Raw genomic sequence first — 26,732 nt, 5'->3', positions numbered from 1 at the left:
CGAAGTACTACATACTTGGCAAAATAAGTGGGAGAAATTGGCCAAGTTTTTATTCTACAAAGATTTGTTTTCAAGGCAGATGAGTGCAATGCTTGCAACCACATGCTCTTGCACTAGCCAACTTTTGTCTTCAAATAAGTGAATGGGCTTGTCTACATGTTAGTTTTACACTGGCATATAATGAAGTGGAAGTAAAAGATAACAGACCAAGGTATTAAAAGTACCCTGTTGTGGTAGCTTTATTTTAGTTCTGTGCAGTTACTGAGTTGGGATGTGCCTTTAAATTATTACTGACGTTTGAGAACAGGCTTCCTTCATTTTCAGCACTTTGTGAAATTATATGTAAGTAAAACATAATTCCATGAGCTTTGACATGAATGTAATAGAAATGACCGAAAGCTGTTGCAGACTGGTGAAAACAATTCACCTTTACTGGACAGTTAACTGGCACAGGGAATGACTTATCAACCATTGATTTTTTTTGGACAAAAATTCAGCCCCTGCCTTGAAGATTTACCATCTAAAACATGAGAAGCAGTGAGAATCCAGAGGAAAGATTTGGAATGTTTTAATAATTTGTAGACTGCTGTTGCATAAATTGAGGCCTCATCATAGTCTCTTTGGGAATGTCTACACTGCACTTAGACACCCATGGCTGGCCTGTGCAAGTTGACTGGGCTTGTGTGGCTATTTATTGCAGAGATAGATGAGCCCGAGCTCTGTGACCTCCCACTTCACTGTCCTAGAGCCTGGGCTCCAGTCCAAGCCGGAACATCTACACCATAATTAAACAGCCCCTTAGCCTGAGCCCAAGTCAGCTGGCATAGGCAGTGTAGACATATCCTTGTAGACCTCTTTCCACACGTACAAACACAGTGCTTAATATACTTTAGTTTCTGTTCATGTGGGAATGGGTAAACTATTGACATGGCCATGTTGGAGAAGTGGGAAGAGTATTTCCACTATTTTAGCAAAATAACTAGTCCATCTCTATCCTTTAATCTTTGAAACATAGTATTTATCTCAAAATTCAGATGGAGAAAGTGAAATGCATAGGTAACGTGACCTACCTAAGTCTTCAAGGGAGGCAGAGCGAGGTCTATGAAGTGAATCCCAAGTTGTCCTAATCACTGCTTTAGACCAAAGGGCCACTTTTCCACTGATAGGACTATACGTTTGGAGAATGTGAATATAATCTTGTGTGCTGTACCAACAAAGGCCCATCAGTTTTGTTATGGTGGCAGATATGGCCCCTGATACAGTAGGTGCTGTACAGAAGTATAGTCTCTACCCTTACAAGATTTGAAATGGAGAATCCAAGTTGAAACCACTTCACATGGACAAAGCAATTGAACTTGCTGCTCCTGGAGCTGACAGCACCCTCAGAAGAGTTTCACTAGCTGTTCCAGTTCTTTCTGGCTTCTTGCTTTAAACTAAGTTCTTGAGGGTAGGGCTTGCCCTCCTCAACTCCTACAGCTCCTGGCACGGCGGGGTCCCCTTTCTTGTTCAAGCCTAGAGTCCATAGAGCTACTTCGCACTGCCAGGCAGTGGGAATCTGCATCCTGTAGCTGTGCAGTAAGGAATGAGCAGCAGGGGAGCGGCCTTGCAGCCTCTGGGCGGCTGGAGCCGACCCTGCTCAGAGGAATCGGGAAGCCCCGGACCGGAGCTCCCTCCCGCAGGTGGTGGCTGCGGGGCTAGAGGCACCAGCTATTCCCAAGGCGGTGTCGTGCTGGGGGGCGAGAGCCCGAAGCCAAAAGTGTGACCGGCCGCCAGGCCGCGCCTCTAACTGCCGAATGGGCTGGGTAAGCCAGCCGCGCAGGCGCTGTGAGCCCCGGGCCGGGCACGCGCGTGCCTCGCCCCACTACGGGCCAGGTCGAGCGCGGGTTCCGGGCAGGGCGGGCTCAAGCCAATGTCACGTGCCGGGCGCTGGTTGGTCGGCGGGGCTGGGGCGGGGCTCCGCGAGCAGCTGTGGCGGCGGCCCACTCCGAGCCGAGTAGGACCCCGGAGTGGTGCCGTCGCGAGTGTGTCAGAGTGAAGCGCTCAGCCATGGCGTACGGCGGCCTCACTGTGCCCATCATCGTCATGAGCGTTTTCTGGGGGGTAGTCGGCGGCATCCTGCCCTGGTTCGTGCCCAAGGGGCCCAACCGCGGGTGAGTGACGGGCCGCCGGGAGAGAAGGGGAGCGGACCCTGATCCCGTCCTGGTCTGGAGAGTGTCCCCCACCCACCCTCCGGCGGCGGAGAGCTCCGATGGGGGAGCTGCACCCATGTCCCCCCACCGTGACAGGGGCAGGGCTGCGCGGGGGGGGGGGGGGGGGTAATAGGCGCCTATGTACAATAAAGCCCCAAATATTGGGACTGTCCCTATAAGATCAGGACATCTGGTCACCCTAGTTGTGAGGGGAAGAAGGCTGGTGAGGCAGCGCTGTGAGCATGGCCTGGCTGTGGTGGCCGCTGTGGCCCCCTGCACCTGGGGAGCGGATCTGGCTCTTTCTTCCCCTGGGGCCTCTTCGGGTTCAGTTGAAGAACGGGCGTCGGGGCCCACCTTCCCCCTTCATTTCTCCCGAGGCTGCGTGCCCCCCCCCATCCTCCCTCTCGGTCTGCCGGGCAGGGCATAGTCGATAAAACCAGCGAAGGGCCCTTGGCAGGAAGTATCTCGACCCTCATATAATACAGCCCTCTGTCTGGAGAGCGGGAGGGCAGCAGGTGCCTGCCCGGGGTGGGGGTCCGGCTGCATCTCAGTAGCACAGACAGACTTGGTCTTGTGCCACTTGCTCATCGTAGTTCCCTTTTTATTTACTTTCTGTCTGCTTGAATGTGTCTGTCTTGCTCCGCCTGAGCAGAGTCATGTGATTGGGGGGTGCGGACTAATGTGTTGCTTTGCTGTGATCGCTAAGCATCTGCAGGGACTGAGCCTGAGACCCCATATGCAGCTGCTGTTATAGTGTAGCTTTTGTTTAGCTTCTTTTAATGACACAAGAACCTTTTTCTCTGTACATCCTGCTGTCTGGCATGCTCTACCTGTATTTATCCACCAGATCATAAGATGTTGCTGTTCTGTTCTTATGTACTTGGGATGTGCTCCTAAGGTGCTTATGTGCCCCTTCACCCAGCAGGGATTCTCAGGACAAATTTTTTGGTGGCCTCAGAGTGTGGCCACCAACTTTTGCTGGTGGCTACTCTAGTACTTTTTCCTAAAATACTTAATTAGCTTTGGGAAAGCCCAATGAATATGCACAGATACATGTCCAAATCATTGTAACTTATTTATTGCTAGCTATATGCATCCGAAGAAGTGGGCTGTAGTCCACGAAAGCTTATGCTCTAATAAATTTGTTAGTCTCTAAGGTGCCACAAGTACTCCTGTTCTTCTTTTTGCGGATACAGACTAACACGGCTGTTACTCTGAAACTTATTGCTAGCTAGTAAGTCTGTTGTGAAAAGTGTTATTAACAAGCATACAAGTATCACTTGGCACAGCAAACTTACTCAGCTCTGGCAAGCCTGGGGACAAATGAAGCCCCAGATGGAGAGTCGGGGGAGGCCTCAGGGCCAATGGGGGTGGGTGGGGAAGGCAGCAGAGGTCTGAAGCCCCGCAGCAAGAGCCCAAAGCCCTGCAACTGGAGGATGGGGCCCAGGGATGGAGCCTAAGGCTGAAGCCCAAAGGCTGAGCCCCACCACCTCTGGGAAGGTGGGGAACTCAGCAGCTGCCTGTTCCTCCAGGCTTGTGCCCCAGCTGTCTCCAGAGGTGGGACAGGGCCCAACCGCTGTGGGTGGCCCCAGCAACCAACACCAAGGCCATGCATCCAAAAGCAACAGGGAGGGGGAGGGGATGCTACTTTGCCCCCCATACCGCCATCCACAGCCCATGATGCTTTGGCTGCAAAAACTGAATAATTTATTCACCCAATTAACACCACCATCGTCTTCTCATATATAATGCATAGACCATTCACCATTTTGCATCTCTCAAATTTCTTGTAGTGTATTTGAAAGATACTCTATACATTCTAATTGTATTGTGTTTTAATCTACTTTTTAGAAACAACACCAGCATTAATGTTAAAGTTACTATTCTTGAGCAGATCTATGCATTTTATAGTTTGAGAGGCAAAGCGAGTTACTTGATCTACCTATTTCCAGTGCTGATTAGGATTGTTATTATCTAGGTTGAACTCTTCTTACACATCTGAAAACCTACATATAGAGGAATTCCTCTTTTTTTTTTTTTTTTTTTTTTATTTAAAAAAAAAATCATGACACAGAATACCCATCTTCCATTGAGCTCCATGGGCAGAACATATGACTCATTCTTGGGAAATGTAATTTTCCTATCTATAGAGGATTTTGAAATGTTTGTTCAGCCACGATTTTACCACTACAGCTTCAGTTGCTTTATTGTCATTTTATTAACACCTGCTTTGACAATCCTTTCCAATAAGGATCTTCCCATTCTGGACAACTGTCATATTATCGCCAAGATTTTGTTTGTCCTTTAAAGATCTTTAATTTTACAATAGTTACAGTCCACAGGATTCATTTTAAACAAAATAATTGGCTCTTAATTTCCTGGTTTTCAGTGAGACTTTCTGCAAACAGAGTATCCAAATGAAGAATTCTATAAACTGTACCTTTGGGTTTTCACATATAAATCTAACAGAAAAGGTGCTTTAGGATTTGGTTCTGATTCTCTGTATAGAGAGAATTGTAAAAAAGAAGAGAGCATGTTACATGAGATCTTCTCTTTGGAACAGTCTTTTTAGATGAGGCTGTATGGTCCTGTGCTTTGTATTTAAATATTTATACTACAAACAAAAATGAGATGCTTTTATTTGCAAATGGCAAACTAAATCTGTGCAGAGTCCTAGGTTAGAGAGGCACATCTATCTTCCAGTTATACTGTTACCTTACAAGAAATTAGACTGTCATTAGAACATTCATATTTTGAGTCACCTTGCATGTGATCATAGCCAAATGCATTCTTAGGTTTATTTTCTGTGCCTCTGACTCTTAATCAGTTGTCTTTTCCTATTTCTTTCTGCAGTGTTATCAACACAATGCTGGTGACCTGTGCCGTTTGCTGTTACCTCTTGTAAGTATAAATAATGCCACCCCTCCTAATAATGGGACACCTGATAAAATGAAAAAGGCCTCTTCAGTGAATAAATGTCTAGGGGGAAATTTTCAAAGCACCAAAAGGATTTAGGAGCACAACTCCCTTTGAAAGTCAATGGAACTCTTGCTCCTAAATTCCTTCAGCAATCTTGAAAAAATTCCCGTTAGTGGATAATATATAAAAGTGAATCTGGATGTATATTATTCTCTGACATATACCCAAAGTCTGAGTACTTTTATAGTGATTTATCTTGGCTATTGCTTTCTGTTTTACAGACCTTGAGTTATTCAGCTCAAGCCTCTTGTGGGTTTCTCAGTTCTTGAATAATTTGTATTAATTGTAATAACTATTTGTGTGTACCTATTGTGATAGAGTGGCAGGTCAACCATGCCTAAATCCTTTGAGGTGCCAAGAGCCCTTGACTTCCACTGAAATCAATACTGTGCTCCTTGATTATGCCTTATTTTATGGTATTAATAACAATTCTCTCTTAGCCACCTAATGAGCAACTTCTGCGCTCCTGGAAACACTTTACAACCCTCTTTGCTTCCTATATCATCTTTCCTTGCCGATAAATAGATGAGTTATAGGCACAGTCTGCAGTGAAAACCCTTCATTCTGTGAAATGATTTCTTCCTCTTGATAGGGACTTGTGATTGAGATCAAAATACCTTTCAGGCCATTTCTACACAGCACTCTTTTTTTCTACAAGTACAGACTGGTACAGACAGTAAACTGACATACCTATTGTGGGTACCTCCTGGTAGGTGACTTGTTCACAATTCAATGACAGAACAAGTCCATTTGGGAGTGTTCACACATTCTCTAGTTGCAAGCCATCACTCATAACACACCATGGTGATGAGCTTAATATAAATAACCTCTTAGAGGGATACGTTTCAATTTCTGGGACTTTGGGTGCAGGGATTGGCAGCACAAAGCCATGTTTTTAGTATCTGCATTATTTGTAGTAGATGGCATGTTTAAAGTAAGGTCTGTCTTGTTCCATCTTGAGCTAGCGAGGGACACAAGCTTGTGTGGGTTTGGCTTGGTTGAATGCTGTGATATGCAGGTTTTATACAAGCAAGGTCCAGTTTCTGTTTATGGTTAAACAGGCCTGAAATATTTCACATGTGAAGCTTTATGGAATCTGCCTCCTGGCTGACTTTTAAAAAAAAACACCAACTAAACCAGGACATATCCTATTTTTAAAAAGCCATTTAAAAAAAAATCTATATTTAAATATGAAAAGATGTCTGTACATAAGCACTGGGAGCACTGTCCGGCGCACTTGCAGTTCATATAGGAATAACCACCCAGTAGCATAATTATGCTCTCACAAAATATATACTAACCTAACTTGACTTATTGGCTGAACAGCAGAACATACCCTTAGGGCTTTTGATGAATGCCATCAAATAGATAACTTTAAACATTTATATTAAGCTATTTCTTGTGTGGGTATCTGCCTATTTAAGGATGAGTGCCTGGAGCATGCTATCTTGTACTTGTGGAAAGCAAGTACTAATTGTGGCAGGGGAAACTGGGTGTTCTAAAAATGCCCAAGAGTAGATTTTAATACTTAAATTAGACCAAGACTTGGCTGTCAGAGAATTACTGGATGCAGTGTAATGAAAAGCCTGTACTGATGAATTTTCAGCTGGCATATGTGGGAATTGTATTCCACAAAATGTTAATGAAATCACACTCTCATACACTTAACTGCAGTGAATTCATGAAGGTGATTCTATAGAAAGTCAATGGAGGCATCTTTATCCAGCTTCCTTAGACTCTGTGTAAACACGAATATTTGCCAGATTAAATATCCATCATGTGTTCCTCTTGTTTCACCATGAAAATTGCATTTAGGCTATGAGCAGATGAAGTAAATTATGATTTGAAAGAAGAGGAGCATAATATGGCTGTAGCATCTTGATTTTTAGAGAGAGATTCATAGCTCCTAATAGAGAGAGCATACTGCCTCTTTCTAGGGAAATGTGAATGGCTTATTTATTTGTATTTAGGAGCAGTGCTGTGGTCCCAATAACCTGAATTTTTGAGTGTCATTAGTCTGCTTCTCAGGTTCATAGCGATCCAGTGCATTGTGAAGTAATCGGGTAGGCCCTGGCAAGACTGCGATCCACTGTACATGTGTACAAGCGAAACTGAGAAGCAAAGTCCTCACTTTCACTAGTAGCTCTTTGCTGTATTTGATGGTCTTTGGGGTACAGTGATTATGCCCATTTAGCTTTGAGGCACTGTGCTTGTCTCTGTTTTATTTTTAATTTTTATTTTTAATCAAACTAGAGAGCAGAAAGTTTGAGGAGAGTGGGAATTGGGATTCCAGATTTCTGACTTTGGCCCTGCCACTGATTTGCTGTGTGGTCTTGGACAAGCCACTTAAGGCTAGTGTGTGTGGTTTTTTTTGTTTTGTTTTGTTTTGTTTTTTTAAGGTACTGAGCCCAGGCAATTCCCCTTGAAATTAATGAAACTTAAGGGTTCTCAGAATCCCTGGAAACTAGGTTCTTTACTTTTCTGTGCCTCAGACTCCTTATCTGTAAAATGGAGATATTTACTTCACAGAATGGCTGAGGCTTGATTGAATGCTTTGAAATCCTCAAACAAAAGGTGGTTGTGGAAGTACTGAAAGAGGTTAGCACTACTGTACTGGAATAGGGCAGTAACTGCTCTTCATTAAAATGACTTGTAAACTGCTCTTGTGTGTTATTGAATGAGGGATAGATTGACTAATCTGAATAAATGCAAATAAACATGGTCGCAGGATTTATTCTCTGACATTCTCAGTTGCACCTTGCGAAGAAGAAAAAGTGGAAGAAGCTAAAGTCTTCATACGTGATGTCTAAGGCCATGTCTACACTACGGACCTCACAGAGGTATCACTGCAGCTGCACTGCTGTAAGGTCTCCTATGTAGCTGCTGTATGCCAGCAGGAGAGAGCATTCCCACTGGCATAATTAAACCACCCCAATGAGCGGCGGTAGTTATGTTGGTGAGAGCGCGTCTCCCGCCGACCTAGCGCTGTCCACACCTGTGCTTTTGTCGGTGAAACTTATGTTGGTCAGTGGGGTGTTCTTTCATACCCCTGACTGACAAAAGTTTTGCCAACAAAAGTGCTATTGTAGACAAAACCTAAGTGTCTTAGTGAATACACAGTCAATCATACGGAATTACATCTTTAGTTTCTATTTTTATGAATGTGGAGGAGAACTGTTGTCTCTTCTGATGCTCCAAGGTGGAATTGCCTTGTGTTGGATATTTATGGATTTTTTAAAAAAATATAGTTTCTGGAAATGTTGCACTTACATTCCAATCCTATTGGAGCTTTGGGATTTCAGATGAAAGGTTCTTTGTGTGAAAGTATTTATTATATTAGTATCAGAGTCAAATTGATGTTAACTGCATTGTCACAAGTATAGTTCCCTGTATGTGAGATTCCCCTGCAAGGACCTACCACTCTGCTGAAGTGGCTGTCCCTTATTATGCGGTTTTTACAAAACCTTTGTCTTGAAATTCTGGATTAAATAAAATGCAAGTATAAAAATTATCTTAATTTCTTTTAACATTTGATAGCGCCAGTCTGAATGAAGTTCAGTTTTGTATCTGTTAAATGCCACTTAACTACTTGGCACTAGCCAAATACATCCACATTAAACTGAATTTATTCCAATTTAATCTCAGTTAAACAGCAATCATTGCCATTTGATAAAATAAATTGGCTTCCTCTGGGTGTGGAATTGGTAGGGGTCATCCCAATTAAGCTTGTTGACTGTCCTGTACAAATTTGGTTGCTTTGTGGGAAACTTTACACAATTTACTGTATATCCTTTTGTGCATGTGCTATATGCTGTACCTCGCTAAAAGAAGTGTAACCAAAACCTCAGGAGCATGGTGGGACTCAAAGCAGAGTATATAGTGGTACAACTTCTGTAATTTTTTTTTTTTTTTTAATTGTTTCATTTTTGTAACAGTCTTAGCTCATAATACTTTACCAGATACAAGCAAAGCCTGAGATGCTGTCATAACTATAAAGGGAAGGGTAACGGACCTCCTGTGTACAGTACTATAAAATCCCTCCTGACTAGAGACTCCAAAATCCTTTTACTTGTAAAGAGTTAAGAAGCTCAGGTAACCTGGCTGACACCTGACCCAAAGGACCAATAAGGGGACAAGATACTTTCAAATCTTGGTGGGGGGAAGGCTTTTGTTTGTGCTCTTTGTTTTGGGGGTTGTTCGCTCTTGGGACTGAGAGGGACCAGACATCAATCCAGGCTCTCCAAATCTTTCTGAACAAGTCTCTCATATTTCAAACTTGTAAGTAAACAGCCAGGCAAGGCGTGTTAGTTTTTATCTTTGTTTTCTCAACTTGTAAATAAACACTCTAGCAAAAAGGTACATCTCTGTTTGCTGTAACTTTGAACCTAAGGCTAGAGGGGATTCCTCTGGGCTCTTTAAGTTTGATTACCCTGTAAAGTTAGTTTCCATCCTGATTTTTACCTTTTTCTTTAATTAAAAGCCTTCTTTTTAAGAACCTGATCGATTTTTTTTTTTCCCCCTTGTTTTTAGATCTAAGGGGGTTGGCTCTGTATTCACCAGGGAATTGGTGAAGAGTCTGTCAAGGCTACCCAGGGAAGGGAATTAGCACTTTGGGAGTGGTGGCAGCGGACGAGATCTAAGCTGGTAGTTAAGCTTAGAAGTTTCATGCAGGCCCCCACATTTGTACCCTAAAGTTCAGAGTGGGGAAGCAGCCTTGACAGATGCCCATTCCAGTCTTTTTTTCCTATTGTCTTTTTGATAAGAAGTTTATCTTTCTGTAGTACCTTCCATCAAAAACCCAGGGTGCTCAGCTACATCTATTTTGAGATCACTGAAGCCACCTCTGAGGTAAAAGATATTATCTGTGTAGGAAGACACAGCAGTACTACCCAGTAGTTCAGAACAGAAAGTTTGGAATACTCCATCAGTTGCATCTGCAGGAGAATTCTGGGTGAGCTGACTGTAATTACCCAAATTGGAATCTAAATAGAAACCAGAATTGAGCTCTTATTCTGCTATAGAGAGAGACCGATTGTAGTAGTGCTCAGACCATTAGAATGGAATTAGAATTAAAATTGCTGTGAAGTCTATACAGTAATAAAATGACATGGTTATACTTGATCATGATGGACCATAATTTCTTTGAGTTAGCATGATAATTAACATTCACTGTTGCAGGGGGTAGCATGTGGAATGTAGCAGCACTAAAACATCAGATGTTGGATATAGAGGTTTCCTTTATTGTGCTCTGAATGCCCCATTTTGTTGTGCCTTGTCGTGACAGATTATAGTGTAAAGCAGCCCGGTGTAAGATAAATGTGTGTGGGGAAGCTTTCCACAGTTCTGTCTTTCAAAGCACTGAACTCTGTGCTCCCCTACCTTCTACTACTGTGTTCTCAGTGATCAGACCTCCAGCGCTACAGGGAAGTAATGGAGCTAAAGAGCAATCTGGGTATTGACCTATAATGCCACTGTGCTTCAGAAGTTCTGTAAACAGCATGATCTGAACAAATAGCTTTTGAAACCAGTACAGTGTTTGCCTAGAGCCTAATTGTACAGCTGTGGACATGTCAATATTCAGAATGAGCTTCCAGCTCATTTATTTCACAGCAGTTCTGGGTCTGATCTCAGTGAACATAGGGAGAGGTCTGGGCGTGTGTGTTGGTGCCTGGAGTTCCTTTCTCTGCACAGTGTAAAGAGGCAAATTATCCCTTAACAGCCATCAACTGTTCCTGTTCTTCCCCCCACCTGTGTTAGTTCAGGAAGTTAATGATAGTCGGTACAATGCACTCTGGTACCCCTCTAATCTGCCTTTGTATCTGAAAAATAACTTGTAAGTGGGCTACACATAGAGATCTGGTGATGGAGGGGAGAATTTCTATCAAATCAATGAACCTTGAGGCATTTTCTTGATATAGTAAAAGGATTAGGCTATGTTCAACATAATGTGTGTGGTGCTGAGCGACCCTTCCCCTGTAGTAGCTAGGGATAACAAAATAAGAGTATTCTGGTTCTTCAGTTCACAAGTGAGAATGAATTGGCTATTTTCCTACTGGTCCTGGGTGGACGTTTACCCACTTCATAATATCAGCATGAGTGACTGGTCTCAGTTGTTGATTTACACTCAGAATACTATTGAATGAGTGAGGGGTTGTTAGAACACTATGGCCACAGCATTTGCTTGATTTTAGCTAGTGTCCTACTTAATCTTGTTGCTTTTATTATTATTTTTAACACCACTAAAATTTACAAATATTTATTTTGTCAGTGCCAAGAAGATTGACCTTCCTTTTATCTAACCCTGCATCTTTTGCCTAAGGCTTCTGTAGCCATTTTGAAGCTGACCTGACCAGCACTTCATTTGCTGGTCAAAGCATCCAGATTTATGTGGAATTTTCCATGACTGCCTAAGCACTTTGATGCATTTGTGGCAGCTCCCATTCAAAGCTGCTCTGCTTTTTCTCCTCCTTACAAAGATTCTATAAATAGCAGATGGATAAGACAGTATGTTCACTAAACATGTGTATATAGTTAGTATTTTACATAGATCTAAATCCATGCAAATGAGAAGGTTTCTTTGTAAATATTACAAGTTCAGAAAAAGCCAAAGCAAGTACATTTTATAATACTGAAATATTTATTTCTGTTCAGCTTTCCTGGATATTTTCCACATCCCAAATTCTTCTTGTTCTGCATTCTGGCTGTGGTTTCTGCTGAGTTAGTCTGTCAGCTGCTCTGAGGGAGAGGCTGCTGCTGCTAATCTGGATTTTGTTGTCATTGACATTGTTTCAGTAGCTTTGCACCTCTTTGATCTAGACACCCATTTCTTTGACTTCCGTTCTAAATTTGTTCTATTTTTGTTCAGGCTCTTATAAGAATTATATTGGGGGCTGGTGGTTTGAAACTGTTCAATACATTTCATTAAGATCTTTTATTGGATCGTAATGTTCCTTGTAAAGCCAAGCCTAGTATCTCTGATTTATTGGAGGGAATGTCTCCGGCACAAAGGTTAAGTGATTTGGTCAATGTTCCATAGTAGATCAGGAATACAATCAAAATTTCCCAATTCCTGTTCCTTTGTTTTAACTGCTAGATTGTACTTCCATCCCTCAATTTCATCGTTGTCATAATGTTTATTAATATAAAAGAGGCGCTGCTTCAATTTAAATTTCATCTGTATTCTGTATATCTAAACATTTTGGCATAGTTACGGTTAAAGTAAATGAGACGCATACTCCTTATTTGGAAGGTGATGTGCTTTATTAACCCTTTCTGACTTCTATTGCCATTTAGAGAGGCCTTGAGCAGCTCTGGAGGCAGTGTTGTTGGAACATGGGCCCAGAGGATGGGATTGTATCCCAGAGCACTTCACCTTTCAAGAAGAAGCAGCAGCGAATTAAAAAGATGCTATCAAATCCAACTGACCGTGTCACTTTAAATTGAACTTGATGTTCTCAGTCCAAACATGCTACAGTCTTCTGAGGTGTAATACAGTGCTAGAGCTCTTCCATTAATGTGAGACCTTTAGGAGTTTGGGCTTAGCAGCCTTTTGACTTGGTGTTGTTGTCTTACTGTCTCCTGATACCCTTTATGCCTTGGCCAAGTCATCCATGCTCTTGATGTCTTTTTTTTTTTCCCCTTGCAGTTGGCTGATTGCGATCCTGGCCCAGCTCAACCCTCTCTTTGGTCCACAGTTAAGCAATGAAACAATCTGGTATCTTCAGTATCAATGGCCCTAAGGATGTCTGTCCTCTCTGCTGCCTTTTTTGTGGACTAGGTAAATATGGTTGGAGACCTTCTCCAGTTATGTCTTTGGGTTTTCTAAATGCTCAGTGAAAACTTAGGCAATAGCATGGATAATGGGTGGGTAGTTTCACAAGAGGAAGCAGTGTTTTCACAGTCTGTAACAAAGAAGGATTTGAATTTGGGACTGGATGCTTTTAATCTCATGTAGAGACTGAGATGTTAGAACTAGGATGCTTGATTTCTGAAAGGATGGAGAGGGGAGTGCCACACCATGTGACAGCAGGTGGTGTTGGGGGAACCATCTGTTCCTCCTTCTAGCAACAAAATGAGAGCCCTGAAAATGGGTATGGCGGGAGGGGGAATATTCTCCTCCCCCCCCCCCCCCCCTTAACACCTATCATAAGTTGGTTTTGTTTTTTAACAATCCTCAAGTCCTTACACTATTATGGTTGAGGCGACCTGACCATCTTCCTGCAGAGCAGGTAATCCTCCCACCTTAACTCTCCAGAGTAACACTATTATCACTTGTATTATTGTGGTGCCTAGGAGCCCCAGTCATGGACCAGGACCCCATTGTGTTAGGCCCTATACAAACACAGAACAAAAAGATGGTTCCTGCCCCAAAAATCTTACAATCTGAGGGCTGGTCTACACTATCCAATTTAGGTTGACGTAAGGCAGCTTACACCTACCTAATTATGTCAGTGTCTACACTACTACAGCCTTGCTCCCATCGATGCAAGTGCCATACTCCATCTCCACAAGAGGCTTATGTCAGTGTCGTTAGGACGATGGACTGTCTGTGTAGATGCTGCGTTATTTACACCGGCTGTTGGTTGTCTTGTCAATTTTACGGCAGGAGCCATGAAATTGACAAGAAAGCAGGGCAGCTACAGCCCAGGGTCCCTCCTCCCGCTCCTGTTCAGCCCCTCCCCGCCCGCCCTGGGTGGCCCACCAGGAGCCTGTGGGACAGCTGGGCTCCTGACAGGGAGCTGCCAGCGGAGCTGAGGCGCCAGGCACTCTGCTCCTCACGCTGCCCCCTTAGGTCGTTGCAAGCCCTCCTGGTGAGGACGTGTACCACTGACCCAAGGAGGGTAGCGTGGAGATACAGCCACTGTAGTATGCAGTGGTGTAAGTCGACCTAATATAGGTCAACTTAAGTTTCTAGTGTAGATATACCCCAAGTATAAGACAAGAGACAGCATTTGTCAGCATGACAGGCAGTGGTCTCAGCACACAGTGGGGACCAATTTCATCAGCATAAAAAACGAAGCCATGGAACTGAATGAGTAATTCAAAGCACTGTGTTCTAATGCCTTTGTCTTACAGCTTTAATCCCCCCTCACTACTATAATTTTCTATGTTTTGAAAGAGTTGAACAGCAGTATATGGATGATAGCTGACATTGCCGCTCAATTGGATGTTGGTTGTAAAGCTTGTTGAATACTAACCCTTAAGCATAACTCTAGTGTTTCCAAATCAGGCTGAGCCTGAATAGTATCAAACTGTGGTGTATGTAAGTCTCTGTTTCCTACTTTTTCAGTAGAAGCCAAAGGTAGGCTGGGATCTGCTGCAGATAGAAAGCTCTAACAGTGTACAGCAGCCAAGCTGCATTTGTTTGGTGTGATTGTGCTAGGTTTTGTTTCTGCTGAGTAATGACCTTGACCACAGGCAGAAGGGCTGGCATATTCCCAGAAGGCCAAGGGATTGGAATTGGAATATAATCATCTACATAGAATGGACACTTTGGACTAGAAGGTGGGGTTTGCTTTTAATTAATAATGAACCGTCTGCTCCATGGAGTGTGCTGCCACTACCAGCCGGAACAAGCTTGAGTGAGAGATGGAATGTAGATATGGCTATCCAGAGAATATCGATTGGAAGATGTTTCCCTTTTAGTGGAGTAGCATCCCAAAGCATTATAAATAAATTGATACAGAGAAAACGGGGGATTAATATCTGATAGAACAGGGGTGGGCAAAATACGGCCCGTGGACCAGATCTGGCCCGTCTAACATTTCTGTCCGGCCCCATCTGCCCCCTCACAATCTCCAAGTCCAGGCCGCTAAAAGTCCTGCGGCGCAGCAGGGTGCTCAGGCAGGCTACGTGCCTGCTGTGGCCTCACGCTGCTTCCAGAAGCAGCCGGCTGCTGCTGGCACTCTCCGACACCCTGGCAGGGGAGAAGCGGCTCCGTGTGCTGCCCCCAGCACCATCCTCGCAGCTCCCGTTGACCGTAATCGGGCCAATGGGAGCTGCGGGGGTGGTGCTTGCAGGTGCAGGCAGCACACTGAGACCCGCTGCCCCTCTACCCCCAAGGGACGCCCAGAGACATGCCAGCAGCAGCTGGCTGTAGACGCTTCCAGGAGTGGCATGGGAGCCGCCTGTGGTAAGCGCCTCCCGGCCAGAGCAGACACCTCACACCCCTGCCACAGGTCAGAACCCCCTCCTGCACCAAACTCCCTCCCAGAGCCCTCACCCTCTCCTGCACCCCAACACTGTGCACCAGCCCCGAGCTCCCTCCTCTACCCAAACTCTCTCCCTGTCCCGCACCCCCTCCATTAATATAGTAGAAATGTGCAGCAATGACAACTTTCCAAAATTCATGGAGTGGCCCCCCTGTGAAAATTATTGCCCAACCCTGTGATAGAATGACCAGAAAGTCCCTCATCTGAAGGGATGGTGGGAGAGCGAGTTCGAATTTAGTCAGATGATTCTGCCAGATAATCCAAATTACTGATTGAGTGCCTTTCTGCTTGACTTCTTGTGGTAAGTAGCTATAAAACAACTTGTGTGGGTTTTTAACCTTCAGTTTGCGTGGTGTCACTGAGTTACATGTTTTTGCCTGTGTGAACAGAAGAAACATGTAGTAACCATGCTGGGTATTAATCAAGATTACAGCATGGTTTTCTAAGCATCTTTTACTGTCCAGAGGCAAGAAACTTTCTAACACGCTTGTCAACCACAAGCATGTTGACAGGGCCTCAGGCTGGAGCGGGCTAGCTAAGAGATCCAACGTTGATTATGCTATTGAGGAGTACCAATCTCTTGCTCGTCTCTTCTGCCATCAGAGCCACACAACCTTCAGTGGGCTTCTTGCTCCAGAACAAACTTGCCTTGCAGACTGCAACTGAAAGAGATCTTGGATGTGCATCCCTGGCGTTACTTTGGAAATTCTGGGCACACATTACTAAATTCCAGGGCACCTGCCACAATTCTCATCAGACCCATTTATAAAACTGCACAACTTCCCAGCTGGTAGCTTCTAATATGACCCAGTTAAATATGATAAATGTATTAACACCATAGATGATGCTGGTTTGGGGATAGATCTCTGCAGAAAGAACTTTCAAACACCCAAGCAGATGAATTCTGTCCATACTCTATAGCGGGGTGGCCAACCTGTGGCTCCGGAGCCACATGCGACTCTTCAGAAGTTAATATGCGGCTCCTTGTATAGGCACCGACTCTGGAGTGAGAGCTACAGGCACCAACTTTCCAATGTGCCGGGGGGTGCTCATTGCTCAATCCCTGGCTCTGCCACAGGCCCTGCCCCCACTCCACCTCTTTCCGCCCACTCCCTTGAGCCTGCCATGCCCCCTGTCCTTCCACCCCTTCCCCCCAGCCTCCTGTGTGCCAAGAAACAGCTGATTGGGAGGAAAGGGGAGGCACTGGCTGGCGGGGCTGCTGGTGGGTGGGAGGCACTGGGAGCAAGGGGGGAGCAAATGGGGGGCAGCTGACGTATTACTGTGGCTCTTTGGCAATGTATATTGGTAAATTCTGGCTCCTTCTCAGGCTCAGGTTGGCCACCCCTGCTCTACAGTTATTTGGCCACAACTTTTCTTTACAGCATGGCATCTTCCTAGAAAGCAAATGGCCATGGTTAATTCACTGAGCAGCTCTTCAGTTAGTAAATTGCCTCTATGAAAGAGAATGACTGAATTGCCTTTTGCTTTGCAGGTAAAGAAGAATTTCCTCTAGATGTAAAAGCTACGTTGATCCAAAGATGCCCTTAACATAGCTGGTTGGATACCAAACCTGCTTATTGCCTTAATGTTTGTATTGTGCTTTAAATGGCTTGTTCAAAGCCCTATATTTTTCTCCTGGTTTCCTTTTACACTGTTTAACAATGTGCCTAATACATAAGATTTATACCTCCTTTTCTGTGCTATAAATGTATACTTGTTTCAATTACACTTGAAATTATAATTTTTTTTTCTGGGATATGTGAGTTTGAGGGCAGCCTCTTCCTTGTCCTCGGTGTTGCACATTCTCCGTGAGCTTTATGAAACTTCCACACACTAGACTGCCTATTTATAGTGTACACAGGCATTTTCTGTTGGACTACAATTGCATAAAATAAAGTGTGCAACAAAACTGGTGGCTGGGAGATGCTGCCACGTGTTTATGGCATTTATTTTTACAATGGATTGTATTCTCGTAAAGTTTAATCTTTAATTTCTGTGTACATGGAAATAAAATGAATCTGCTGCTTTATATGAAACATTCTTGGGAAGCATCTAATGGTTGTATAGTTATTTTGTTTTTGGGTAGACTTCTGTAACGTTAATCTTGCTTAGCTAGTCAAAGAGTTCAACTTTTGAAACTTTCAGAGCTTTCAGTATGCCCGTATCTAATATTGCTTATTATTTCACTATGCCATCTGAATGTAAGAGTTCTTATCCAGCTGACTCCAACTCCCCAGCTGGTGGTCTATACTAAGGGAAATTACTCGGCTGCTTTCCCTCTGAATCCTTTCTTGTAGTGTTTCAAGTTGTTCAACTTCATTATCTCTATTTTCCATGATATATAGTAAAGGCCTATGACAAAACAGAGCTTGGTGCTTTGGGCTAAAGCACCATCAAGAGTTAGTTTAGAAAGTAACTGTCCTAATAATAAACTGCCTTAAGTTATGCTACAGCGACCGACCCTACCTAATGCTAAAGACTGCAATTAGGAAAAAAACACTAGATATAGATGTGTTGTGCCTTAGAAATAGACATTCTGTGAAAGACCCTTCAGAGTAAATGAGTTCCAGAGTCGAGAATCCCTCCCAGAATGCTCTATTGCCTGATGCCAGGAATTTGATCTTGGAGATAAGAGAGCCAATTTCAAATAGGCATAAGTGGAGATACTGTTACGTGGCTAACCTCATGCCAGGACTTTTGGGGTATTGATGGTATCAAACCCTTTGGACTGACCCAGTACACAGGAGAAAGCACAAGGACTATATTTTGTACTAGCTGATGCTGCCAAGTAATCCTCAAAGGTGTTCTAATTCTAAACAGAGATCATGCCAATCCTATGCCAAATGTGGAAAAAACACAGATAACTGGTGAAAGCCATATATGTCAGCTGGGCCTCCATGAGGAGAGATTAATCTAGTACTGCCTAAGGTGCAGGAAATGGGGAACAAACCTCTTCTATGCAGGGTGTAATCAAAATCCCACTTCATGCCTATATGGGTTTGACACATTTACCCTCCTTCCTATTTAAAACATGTCCATGATTTTGTGACCATTGCAGTTAGCCACATCTATATAGAGCTGAAGGGGCATCTCCATTATACACAAGCCTCAGCTACAGTCTGTGATGATGATATTCACCACTTTGTGTTACAAAAAACACAGAGACAGGTGTTAGCATGAATATATTACAGTCTGAGCAACAAATGAAGAGCCATGCTGGGGAATAGGATATAATTCAGCACTTTTACAAAATTAACTACTTGGAGGTATCAGCTATGAGTTTAGGAGGAATTTGAATGAGGGAAGTGGTGGATTGGTGAAGTTAGGGTTACCATACGTCTGGATTTTCCCGGACATATCCGGCTTTTTGGGACTCAAATCCCCATCCGGGGGGAAATCCCAAAAAGCCGAACATGTCCAGGAAAATACGGCGCCGCTGGGCCGGGGGCTGGCCCGGGGCCGGCGGTGCTCGGCCAGGGGCCGGCAGTGCTGGGCGGGCCGGGGGTGCTCGGGCCCGGGGCCGGCACCCCAGGGCCCGAGCCGACCCAGGCTGGTGCCGCCGGGGGAGCCAGCCTGGGCCGCGCCTCCTCCCCCCACGCCCTCCTTACCTGCTTCAGGCTTCCCGCAAATCAAATGTTCGTGGGAAGCAGGGGAGGGGGCGGAGACTTTGGGGAAGGGGCGGAGTTGGGGCGGGGGCGGGGCCCTGTGGAGTGTCCTCCATTTGGAGGCACAAAATATGGTAACCCTAGTGAAGTAGGAAACCACTGCAATAGTCACAAAGCAGACTTTTGTGTAGGTAAATAATGTTCCTATTAATTTATTATCCAAAAGAGGAGTATACGAGTTTAACTCCCTGCAAATTTTTATTAAGTCTCTTCTCAGTTTCAGGGAGAATCTCTTTTTAAAACCAGGCAACTCTTTTCTTTATATCCATAAACTCCCCTCCCCCTTTTGCCATACGGTAGGGGGGGTGCTGTGCCCAACTTGGATAGACACACTGTTAAAGGCCTTGACACCTCTGCTGTTTGCTAAGCACTAGTACTTAGGGCTGTCTAAAGCTATTGACTTTGGCTTCCTGCAGGCATGCAAAAAGCCATCCAGGACTGTGTTAACTCATTGCACCCATGTAGCAGACAGCATAATAGTAATCAAATAAAGAGAGGTCCGCATAATACTCATTTAAAAAAAATGCAGATACCTCCAATGTTCTTCACATTAACTATCTGACAACTGTCTCAGAGAGGAAGTGTTAGCTCACCGTGCTGATGCATAAAATATAGGGAAATTCCTCAATCTGGTATTTATTTCCTTCAGCTGAATTTCTGAGGCTCACTCAGCTGGACTCTGGAGATACGTCTCTGTTTCAAAGTCATCACAGGTGAAACCCATCCCATGAACTTTATTCTTTTTATCTCATACTTTGTACATTGACAGGTAGTTTGAAGCCCAAAATGTAAAATTTGTAAAAGATTTACAAAACTGCCTATTAACGCCATTGCTTTTTCTGCCATTTAATATAACGTTAAGTCTAAAACTAGACCAGCTAACCTTTGCTGATTATGTTCAACTTGTTTTTAAAGTTGGTGTCCGTCCAAGATTTCCAAGTACTGTTTTCTCTCTGAACAACCCTGATTTTTTTTATTTTGATGCTATTGTTTCTGTTGATCTTGTCTTGCTAACAGTTATTTTTACAATAAAATTTGAAATTAATAAAATTAATTTTTAAAGATGTAAACATCAGTTAAAACTCTTTGGATTTAGATTTTGTTCTGAACTATTTGCAACCCATAAATGTGGCACTATAGTGTGGGCAGATGAAAACCCCAAAATGAAACTAACTATAAGGAGACTAATAGAGCTGTGCAGAGGATGAAATTCCATTTCCTAAAGGATTTTGAAATTTGACTTCATTCCAAATTGGAATGAAACCTGAAAATTCCAAAATCCCTCATAAAGGAAATTTAAAAAAAAATTGTTTTGGGTCAATTAAAACATTTTTTAATTTTGTCTTTTTAAAATTATGTGCAATATAAGATACAAAATTTAAAAATGCACAATGAAAATCATTTAAAAACAAAAAAAATCAATGTCTTGTTCTGAAAATGTCAAAACAGGCCATTTGGACATTGTTGGTTTTCTGGTTTTCTTCTGAAATGAAATTCCATTAAAACTAAATCAATTTTGTGAAGTGTTTCAGCTTTGACAGAACTGAATATTCCTACAGAATATGGCTTTCTCTGTTTCTGCAACCATCTCTACAGATGACTATTTTGTCCTATTTGTCTGCTTCTCTCTTCACCTCTTTCCCTACACTGTGCTGTGCAATCCAGACCAGTGAGAGGCTGTGTCACCCCTTCTCTGCAACCTTGGGTGTCTCACAATGCTTTGCTGCTGGGGCTCCTCCCAAACAGGATGCAGGTTACACCCTGAGTGTCTGTATATAGCCATAACCTGGTCTAGCAACTCTGACCCCAGCTGCCTGTTAGCAGACCCCAGCTACACTCTGGTATTCAGCAGCCTTGGTTACCACTAGCTGGGTGAACCCAACATATTCCCAGTCCTGGATTCCTGCCCCCAAAATGTGTGTTCTGGACAATAGTAGGTCCATTGCCCCTCTAAGGATATCAGTATACAAACATTTGCTACCATAATTGAAATTACCTATATGGTTCAGTTTAAAGAATGCTGGATTAGTTTTAATTAAAGAATAAAACAAGTTTGTTTAATTATAAAGAGATTAAGTGAGTACAAGTATAAGGCATTAAAGTTAGAAATGGTTACAAGAAAAATAAAGATAAAATGCTTTCTAAACTTAACAAACTAGACTTGGTTCAAAGTGAAATTCTTACAAGCTCCCAGCAACAGGGCTGACCAAATTTCGGGTCACAATCTGCTCCAAAAGTCCATAGGCTGTTTCTTTTGTCATCTTACATGGAAAAGAGATATATAGATAAGGAAAGAGAACTTGGGGTGTTTTTACTTCTTTTATAATTCAGTCACCCTTTGAAACTGCATTTTCCTGAGGGTTACCCCTAGATAAAGTTCCTTCCTGCTGTGAGGATGGAGACTAAGGCTTTGTCTACACTGGAACCTGAATGACAGAACTTTTGAAAAAAACAAAACAAAAAAACCACCTCTGAACACCAAAAGTTTTGCTGACAAAAAGTGGTGGTGTGAACAGTGCTTTGTCGGCAGGAGAGCTCTCCAGCCACTCGTTGAAGGTGGAAGTTTTTTTGTCTGCGGGAGCGCTCTCTCCTGCCGACAAACAGCGACTACACTGTGTGCCTTTTAGCAGCACTGCTGTAGTGGCACAACTGTGTCACTAAAAGGTGTGTAGTGTAGACAATAGCCAAAGAGACTGGTGGTGAAAAGCTCCTGTTTGCTAAGATGCAGATCTGTTTGTTCCTGCCCCGCTTCCTTTCTCAAGAATAGCCACTTGGTAGGTGATTACCTATCAGCTTTGGTGACACCTGGCTAGAGGTTTCAACTTGTCCTTTGTCTTTGAGAAACGGATTTACCCACTCCCCAGACTTGTCTGGAAAACACACTTCAGTCATGATTTCACCTTTTGTTCACAAACTAACATATTGCTACATGCATTCCACCATGATATTATTAGCTTTCAAACAATATCGAAGCATATTTTGTACAAAGATTATTACAGTGATGTGTAGAGTGTGAATACAGGGTGCATGTGGTCACCATTTGTACAGATGACTCTTCTGTCTTATTGTCTACTTCTCTTTGCGCTGCTTTACCCACACTGTCTTCTATGCATGGATTGCCCTTTTGAACTGGTCTGCCAAGCCACTAACCTCTCCCCTTTGACCTGTGATGAAGGAAAGACATTTATTTATTCTTAAACAATAATTGTTTGCTCCATCATGGTGTGCATAAGCTTTTGCTGATAACATTATTTTATTGATGTTAGCTCTGTCCATCCTCCCTTATTCTCATTACTGTTTTGTTACCCCTCCATTTGACATTAGGTCCTGAGCCAACAAGTAGTAGTGTGTAGGGAGACTGCTGTGCTTGTGCCTGGCACATTGCAGAACTGGGGCAATAGATTTTAAGATCTTCAAGACAGTGACCATGTCTTCCTGTTTGTACTGTGAGGCAACTACCACATTCTTGGATAGTGTCAAATAAATACTAATAATTGTGTTGGCCTGTGTGAAGTAAGTACAAAAGTAAACTGAGCAGTCTATACAGCAGAAAGTAAATAAGGTTTTCCAAATATATTGGTTTTAATCTAAGGAGTAATTAGTAAGATCTGGAAGGTGTTTTGAAGCTGACAATGATTTTTTCACTATTCTTTACATCTTCTTTATTTAACAGACCTACACTTACAGGCAATAGAATTAAATTCATCAGTAAGCAATATAGGCGTCCACTTGCATCTAGCCAATAGGAAATAATGAGTTTGAGCAGCCAGCACTGAGGAGCAGAAATAGGATATAAGTGGATACAATGTGTAATGTTGTCCTCAGCTGAGTAGGTGTCTTTTTATTTACAATTTACTTTGAGACCAAACTATTTTAAGCCAAAACCCATTCATTCTCCAAGTCAGAGAGAGATAAATGGATGAAAAGCTTGTGAGGACTGGGGTTTGCTTGTTTGTTTAATGCCCATCTGGATTTAACAGGGTGGAGGCCAGGAAAAAAATAAATGAAAAAAATATATAAACTCACATATCACTACAATACACACTAGCTTCAGAGCCTTTGCTTATAGGCTGCAGGAGAGATTTAGGTACCAAATGTGGCTCAAACTTTCAAGTTTTTTTTTTAAATTGAGGGTTTATACCATATGGCAGAGGTCCCCAAACTGTGGGGCATGCCCTCCCTAAGGGGGGTGGAGGAACAGCTGGTGGGGCCTAGAGTCCCATAGCCCTTAGTATGGGATGACTCCCCTTCAGTGACTCCCTCTGAGACCCCACTGATCCTTGGGTAGGGAAACTCCCTTGGGACCACCTGCTACTCTGTATGGCATATATATCAGGGGTGGCCAAACTGTGGCCCATAAGCCGGATTCAGCTCTTTTACAGTTAAAGTGCGGGGGGGGGCCGGGAAGCTCCCGGCATCTGCCCTGCAGTGGGGTGGGAGAGCTAGGGGCTTCCACCCTGCAGGGATGGGGGTCTCAGGGATTCAGCCCTGTGGGGTGTGCCGGCTGGGGGCTTCAGCAGGAGCGAGGCTGAAGCCCCCAACAGGTGCCTCCTGCAGGGCTGGAGCCCTGAGACCTCTATCCCTGCAAGTCTGAAACCCCAAGCCCTTGTAGGTGCCTCCTGCAGGGGAGCCCCAAGTCCCAGCAGATCCCTCCTGCAGGGCTGGAGCCCGAGCCCCCCCTTCCTGCAAGGCTGAAACCCCCAGGCCTGGCAGGCATACTCCACTTCTTGAACTTCTGAAGATTGTTATATACAGCTCAGAGCCTCAAGGTCACTAACTTTGGCCACTCTTGGCATATCCTATATGGGCAGGGGAACCAATCCCCCCACACCCACTGGGCCGCTCCACACACTTACCCCTGTCACATGACAGAGGAGGCCGCGCTATGCAGCTTCTGATAGGCCCTGTGCATTGTTCTCTGTGATTGGCCTGCTCTCATACCCCCCCTCCCACGTGAGGGGGGCGAGTCACGCGATTTCCGGGAACCCGTCAGGAAGAGACATAAACAAAACAAACCCCAAAGCAGCATGGAGGGTCCGGGCCGGAGCGGGATGGGCGACGCCCCCTACTGAGATATCCCTTTCCCCCGCTGGGTCGGGGGGACGCCAGGTGAGGGACAGGCTGCTGCAGCAGCCTCGGGCAGGGAGGGGTCGTGGGGGTGGCGGTAGCAGCAGCAGCAGGTCTGACAGGGCGGAGGCTATAGAGACTGTTGCACTAGTAGCCCATGGCAGGACAAGGGCTGGGGGCAGCGGTGTGGAGGCTGGTGCAGTCCTTCCCGGGGTGGGGGGTGGCTGCATGTATTGCCCCTTTAACCCAGCAGAGGGGTACAGGGGCTGCAGCCAGAGTAGGTCAGGAGAGTCGCTGATACACACCAGGAAGGACCGGGGTACTGAGGCTAGGGTAATCCCAGGGTGAAAAAGGGGTGTGTCTGCCTCCGATTCCCTCTCCTGGTTTTGGAGAGGCGCATGGGAGGGGGGAGGTACCACGCTGATAGAGATGTGGAGGGCAGCAGACACTTCCCTGTGCTCCTTCAAGGGGGCGGTTGTTGGTAGTATGATCGGAACAGCCCCGTGCTAGGCAGATGTCTGAGTTTCTCTGCTTCCGAGATGTCTGACCCGTTGGCACAGTTGATTGTACTGCTGTCGTTTCTTGGGCCTTTGGTATGTTTTGAAATTAATGTCTGCAAGTTAGTGGCAGAAGGAGTTGAAAAAGACTGCAAAGGAAAGCAGCAGCATGTGCAGGGGCGTGCACTGAGTTAGCAGTGGCCTGTCGGCTTCCATTGCAACCTACATCTATCAGGCGTCTGTGCCGTGGCACTGGGAGCAGAGCCTGCACTGTACGATCATGGGGATTAAAGCGCCTTCCTTCCAGGGGTTTTGTGGGTTCTGGTAGTATGGATGAAGGGATTGTTTAGCCCTCAGTATATAAGGGATCAGTGCAAATAGGGGAGACAGGCGACAGCTGGGTGGGAAACGGGTGAGGGAGTCTCCCAACTCAGCCCCGTGACTCTATGTAACTAGTTTGCGGTTGTGGGGCGGGGGATCCGTGGGCTCCTGGAGGAGTCAAAGGCTTGTGACAGGCCTGGAAACTAGCTGGAGATCCGTCCTTATTTCCTCCCCTATAGGGGGATTTGTGGGGCGAACTTAGCTGCCTGCGAGCCTCCTGCCCCTGTCTCCCCCCCACACACCCCATGCCTGGACGCTGTAGTTGGTGAGAGTAGGTTCCATTATCCCTTCCCTCTGAAGCGAAGTAGCTCCCCCCCCTCCTTTCCTTTGAAAGTGGGGGGAGCGGCACTGCCTAGCTGAGGAGCCTATGAAAGTGATTTGTTTACATGTTGCCTCACACTAGCTTGAAAGAGCCGCTGGGCGCGTGAGTGGCGGCGGTTCGGACCAATGGGTGCAAGATTGGGAGGTTGGTTGGCCAATCAGGTTGGGAAGGGGGTGGGGCGGGCTGTGTGGCGGGTTAGGCTGCGCTCGGTGCTGGTTGGTGGGGCGGCCATGTTGGCTGGGAGGTGTGTTAGTGTGTCAGGAGGAGGGGGCGAGGCCCAGGCACAAGGGGTTGGCGAGGGGAGACAATGCCTGTGGGGCCTGGGTCGGAGGTGGGGGAGGCAGGCGGGCGGGCTCAGCCAGGGGTGTGCTAGGAAGAGTAGCTCCCTTCCCCTTTGAGGTGGCAGGGAGAGGCACAGATAGGGCTCCGGGGCGATGCAGAAAGGGGAGATTCCTGATCCAGGTGATTGGGCTGGAAGGTTGCGCTCCTGCTCTCTGAAGTCAAGGGGATGTCAGGAGGCACATGCAGGACAAGAAGTAATTTACAAAACTAGTGGAACACTTCCTCTGCTGCTCTGACTACCCCACACATACCCAGACCAGTTCCCCTAGTTACCCTCTGACTCAGGGCAGACCTAATTCCTTGCTGTCACTCGCAGGACTTCTCATCACTAATATTGTTTGTTTGTATCAGAAAATTGAGGGTAAAACATCTTCATTTATTGTTAAGGAGACAGATTCTCTGTAACTTGGTTCTTTAAAGTTATGTTCTCTCTCTTTTCATGCTTAAACCCTCCCTCCTTCCCCCATGAGTCTGTTCACTTCTGACTTTTGTAAATGAGGAATAATCATACACAATATTGATGTTCTACAAAAAACGTTTGATCTAAAATTCAGAAAATGTCATAAACTGTTCATTAACTATTCTAGAAATGTGGAGTTTCATCCAATATTAACCTGAATTACTTCCCTTTTAAAACAAATTAAGGTGTTTATCCAAGCATGAGTTTTCTGATCATCCTTCTTTCCGTTCTTTTCTTATAAATAAGAAAATATTAACATTCCATGAGATCATTCCTATAAGGAGCTTTGTATTGACGGATCCTGGTACAGAGCCTCTTTCAAATCAATGTGTCACCAAATAGGTAAACTTCTGCACCTACAAGGACCCTCCTCTACTTCAATGGGGCTTTCAGCTGGCATCTGCTTGCCAGGGAGCTTTTTGTATGATTAGGGCCTTTTTAGTGAACTACTGAACTTCTCCATCCCTTTGAGTTATGAGGCGTGCCCTAATCTCATTCCTGTGATTTGACAGTTCCTTAATACAACTGTGGCGTGTGCATAGGTGAGGCACGCTGTATTTTTTTAGAGGATTATTTTCAGTAACTGATGCAATAATTAGTGTTTTAATTTCAGGACCAG

The 26,732-nt window shown here is 44.6% G+C and overlaps 2 protein-coding genes across 2 annotated transcripts in view; both read left to right on the top strand.

The window, feature by feature from the left end:
• The first annotated feature begins 1,971 nt into the window (after nucleotides 1-1,971).
• ATP6V0E1 (ATPase H+ transporting V0 subunit e1) lies at nucleotides 1,972-17,419 on the top strand. Its single transcript, XM_054038122.1, has 4 exons — nucleotides 1,972-2,150; nucleotides 5,043-5,090; nucleotides 12,814-12,945; nucleotides 16,872-17,419. Exons 1-3 carry the CDS (start codon nucleotides 2,047-2,049, stop codon nucleotides 12,905-12,907), a joined length of 246 nt encoding a protein of 81 aa, XP_053894097.1. The 5' UTR covers nucleotides 1,972-2,046; the 3' UTR covers nucleotides 12,908-12,945; nucleotides 16,872-17,419.
• A 6,619-nt stretch (nucleotides 17,420-24,038) lies between these two features.
• CREBRF (CREB3 regulatory factor) overlaps nucleotides 24,039-26,732 on the top strand; it is a 35,757-nt gene continuing 33,063 nt past the window's right edge. Inside the window, exon 1 of the mRNA XM_054037895.1 lies at nucleotides 24,039-24,153. The gene's annotated coding sequence lies outside the window, so the exon portion shown is untranslated. The remainder of the gene's footprint in view (nucleotides 24,154-26,732) is intronic.

The sequence above is a fragment of the Malaclemys terrapin genome, chromosome 8 (assembly GCF_027887155.1).
Source record: "Malaclemys terrapin pileata isolate rMalTer1 chromosome 8, rMalTer1.hap1, whole genome shotgun sequence".
NCBI classification, from domain to species: Eukaryota; Metazoa; Chordata; order Testudines; family Emydidae; genus Malaclemys; species Malaclemys terrapin.
Note: the sequence above shows the minus strand (reverse complement) of the source record. Positions and strands in the feature narration are given on the sequence as shown.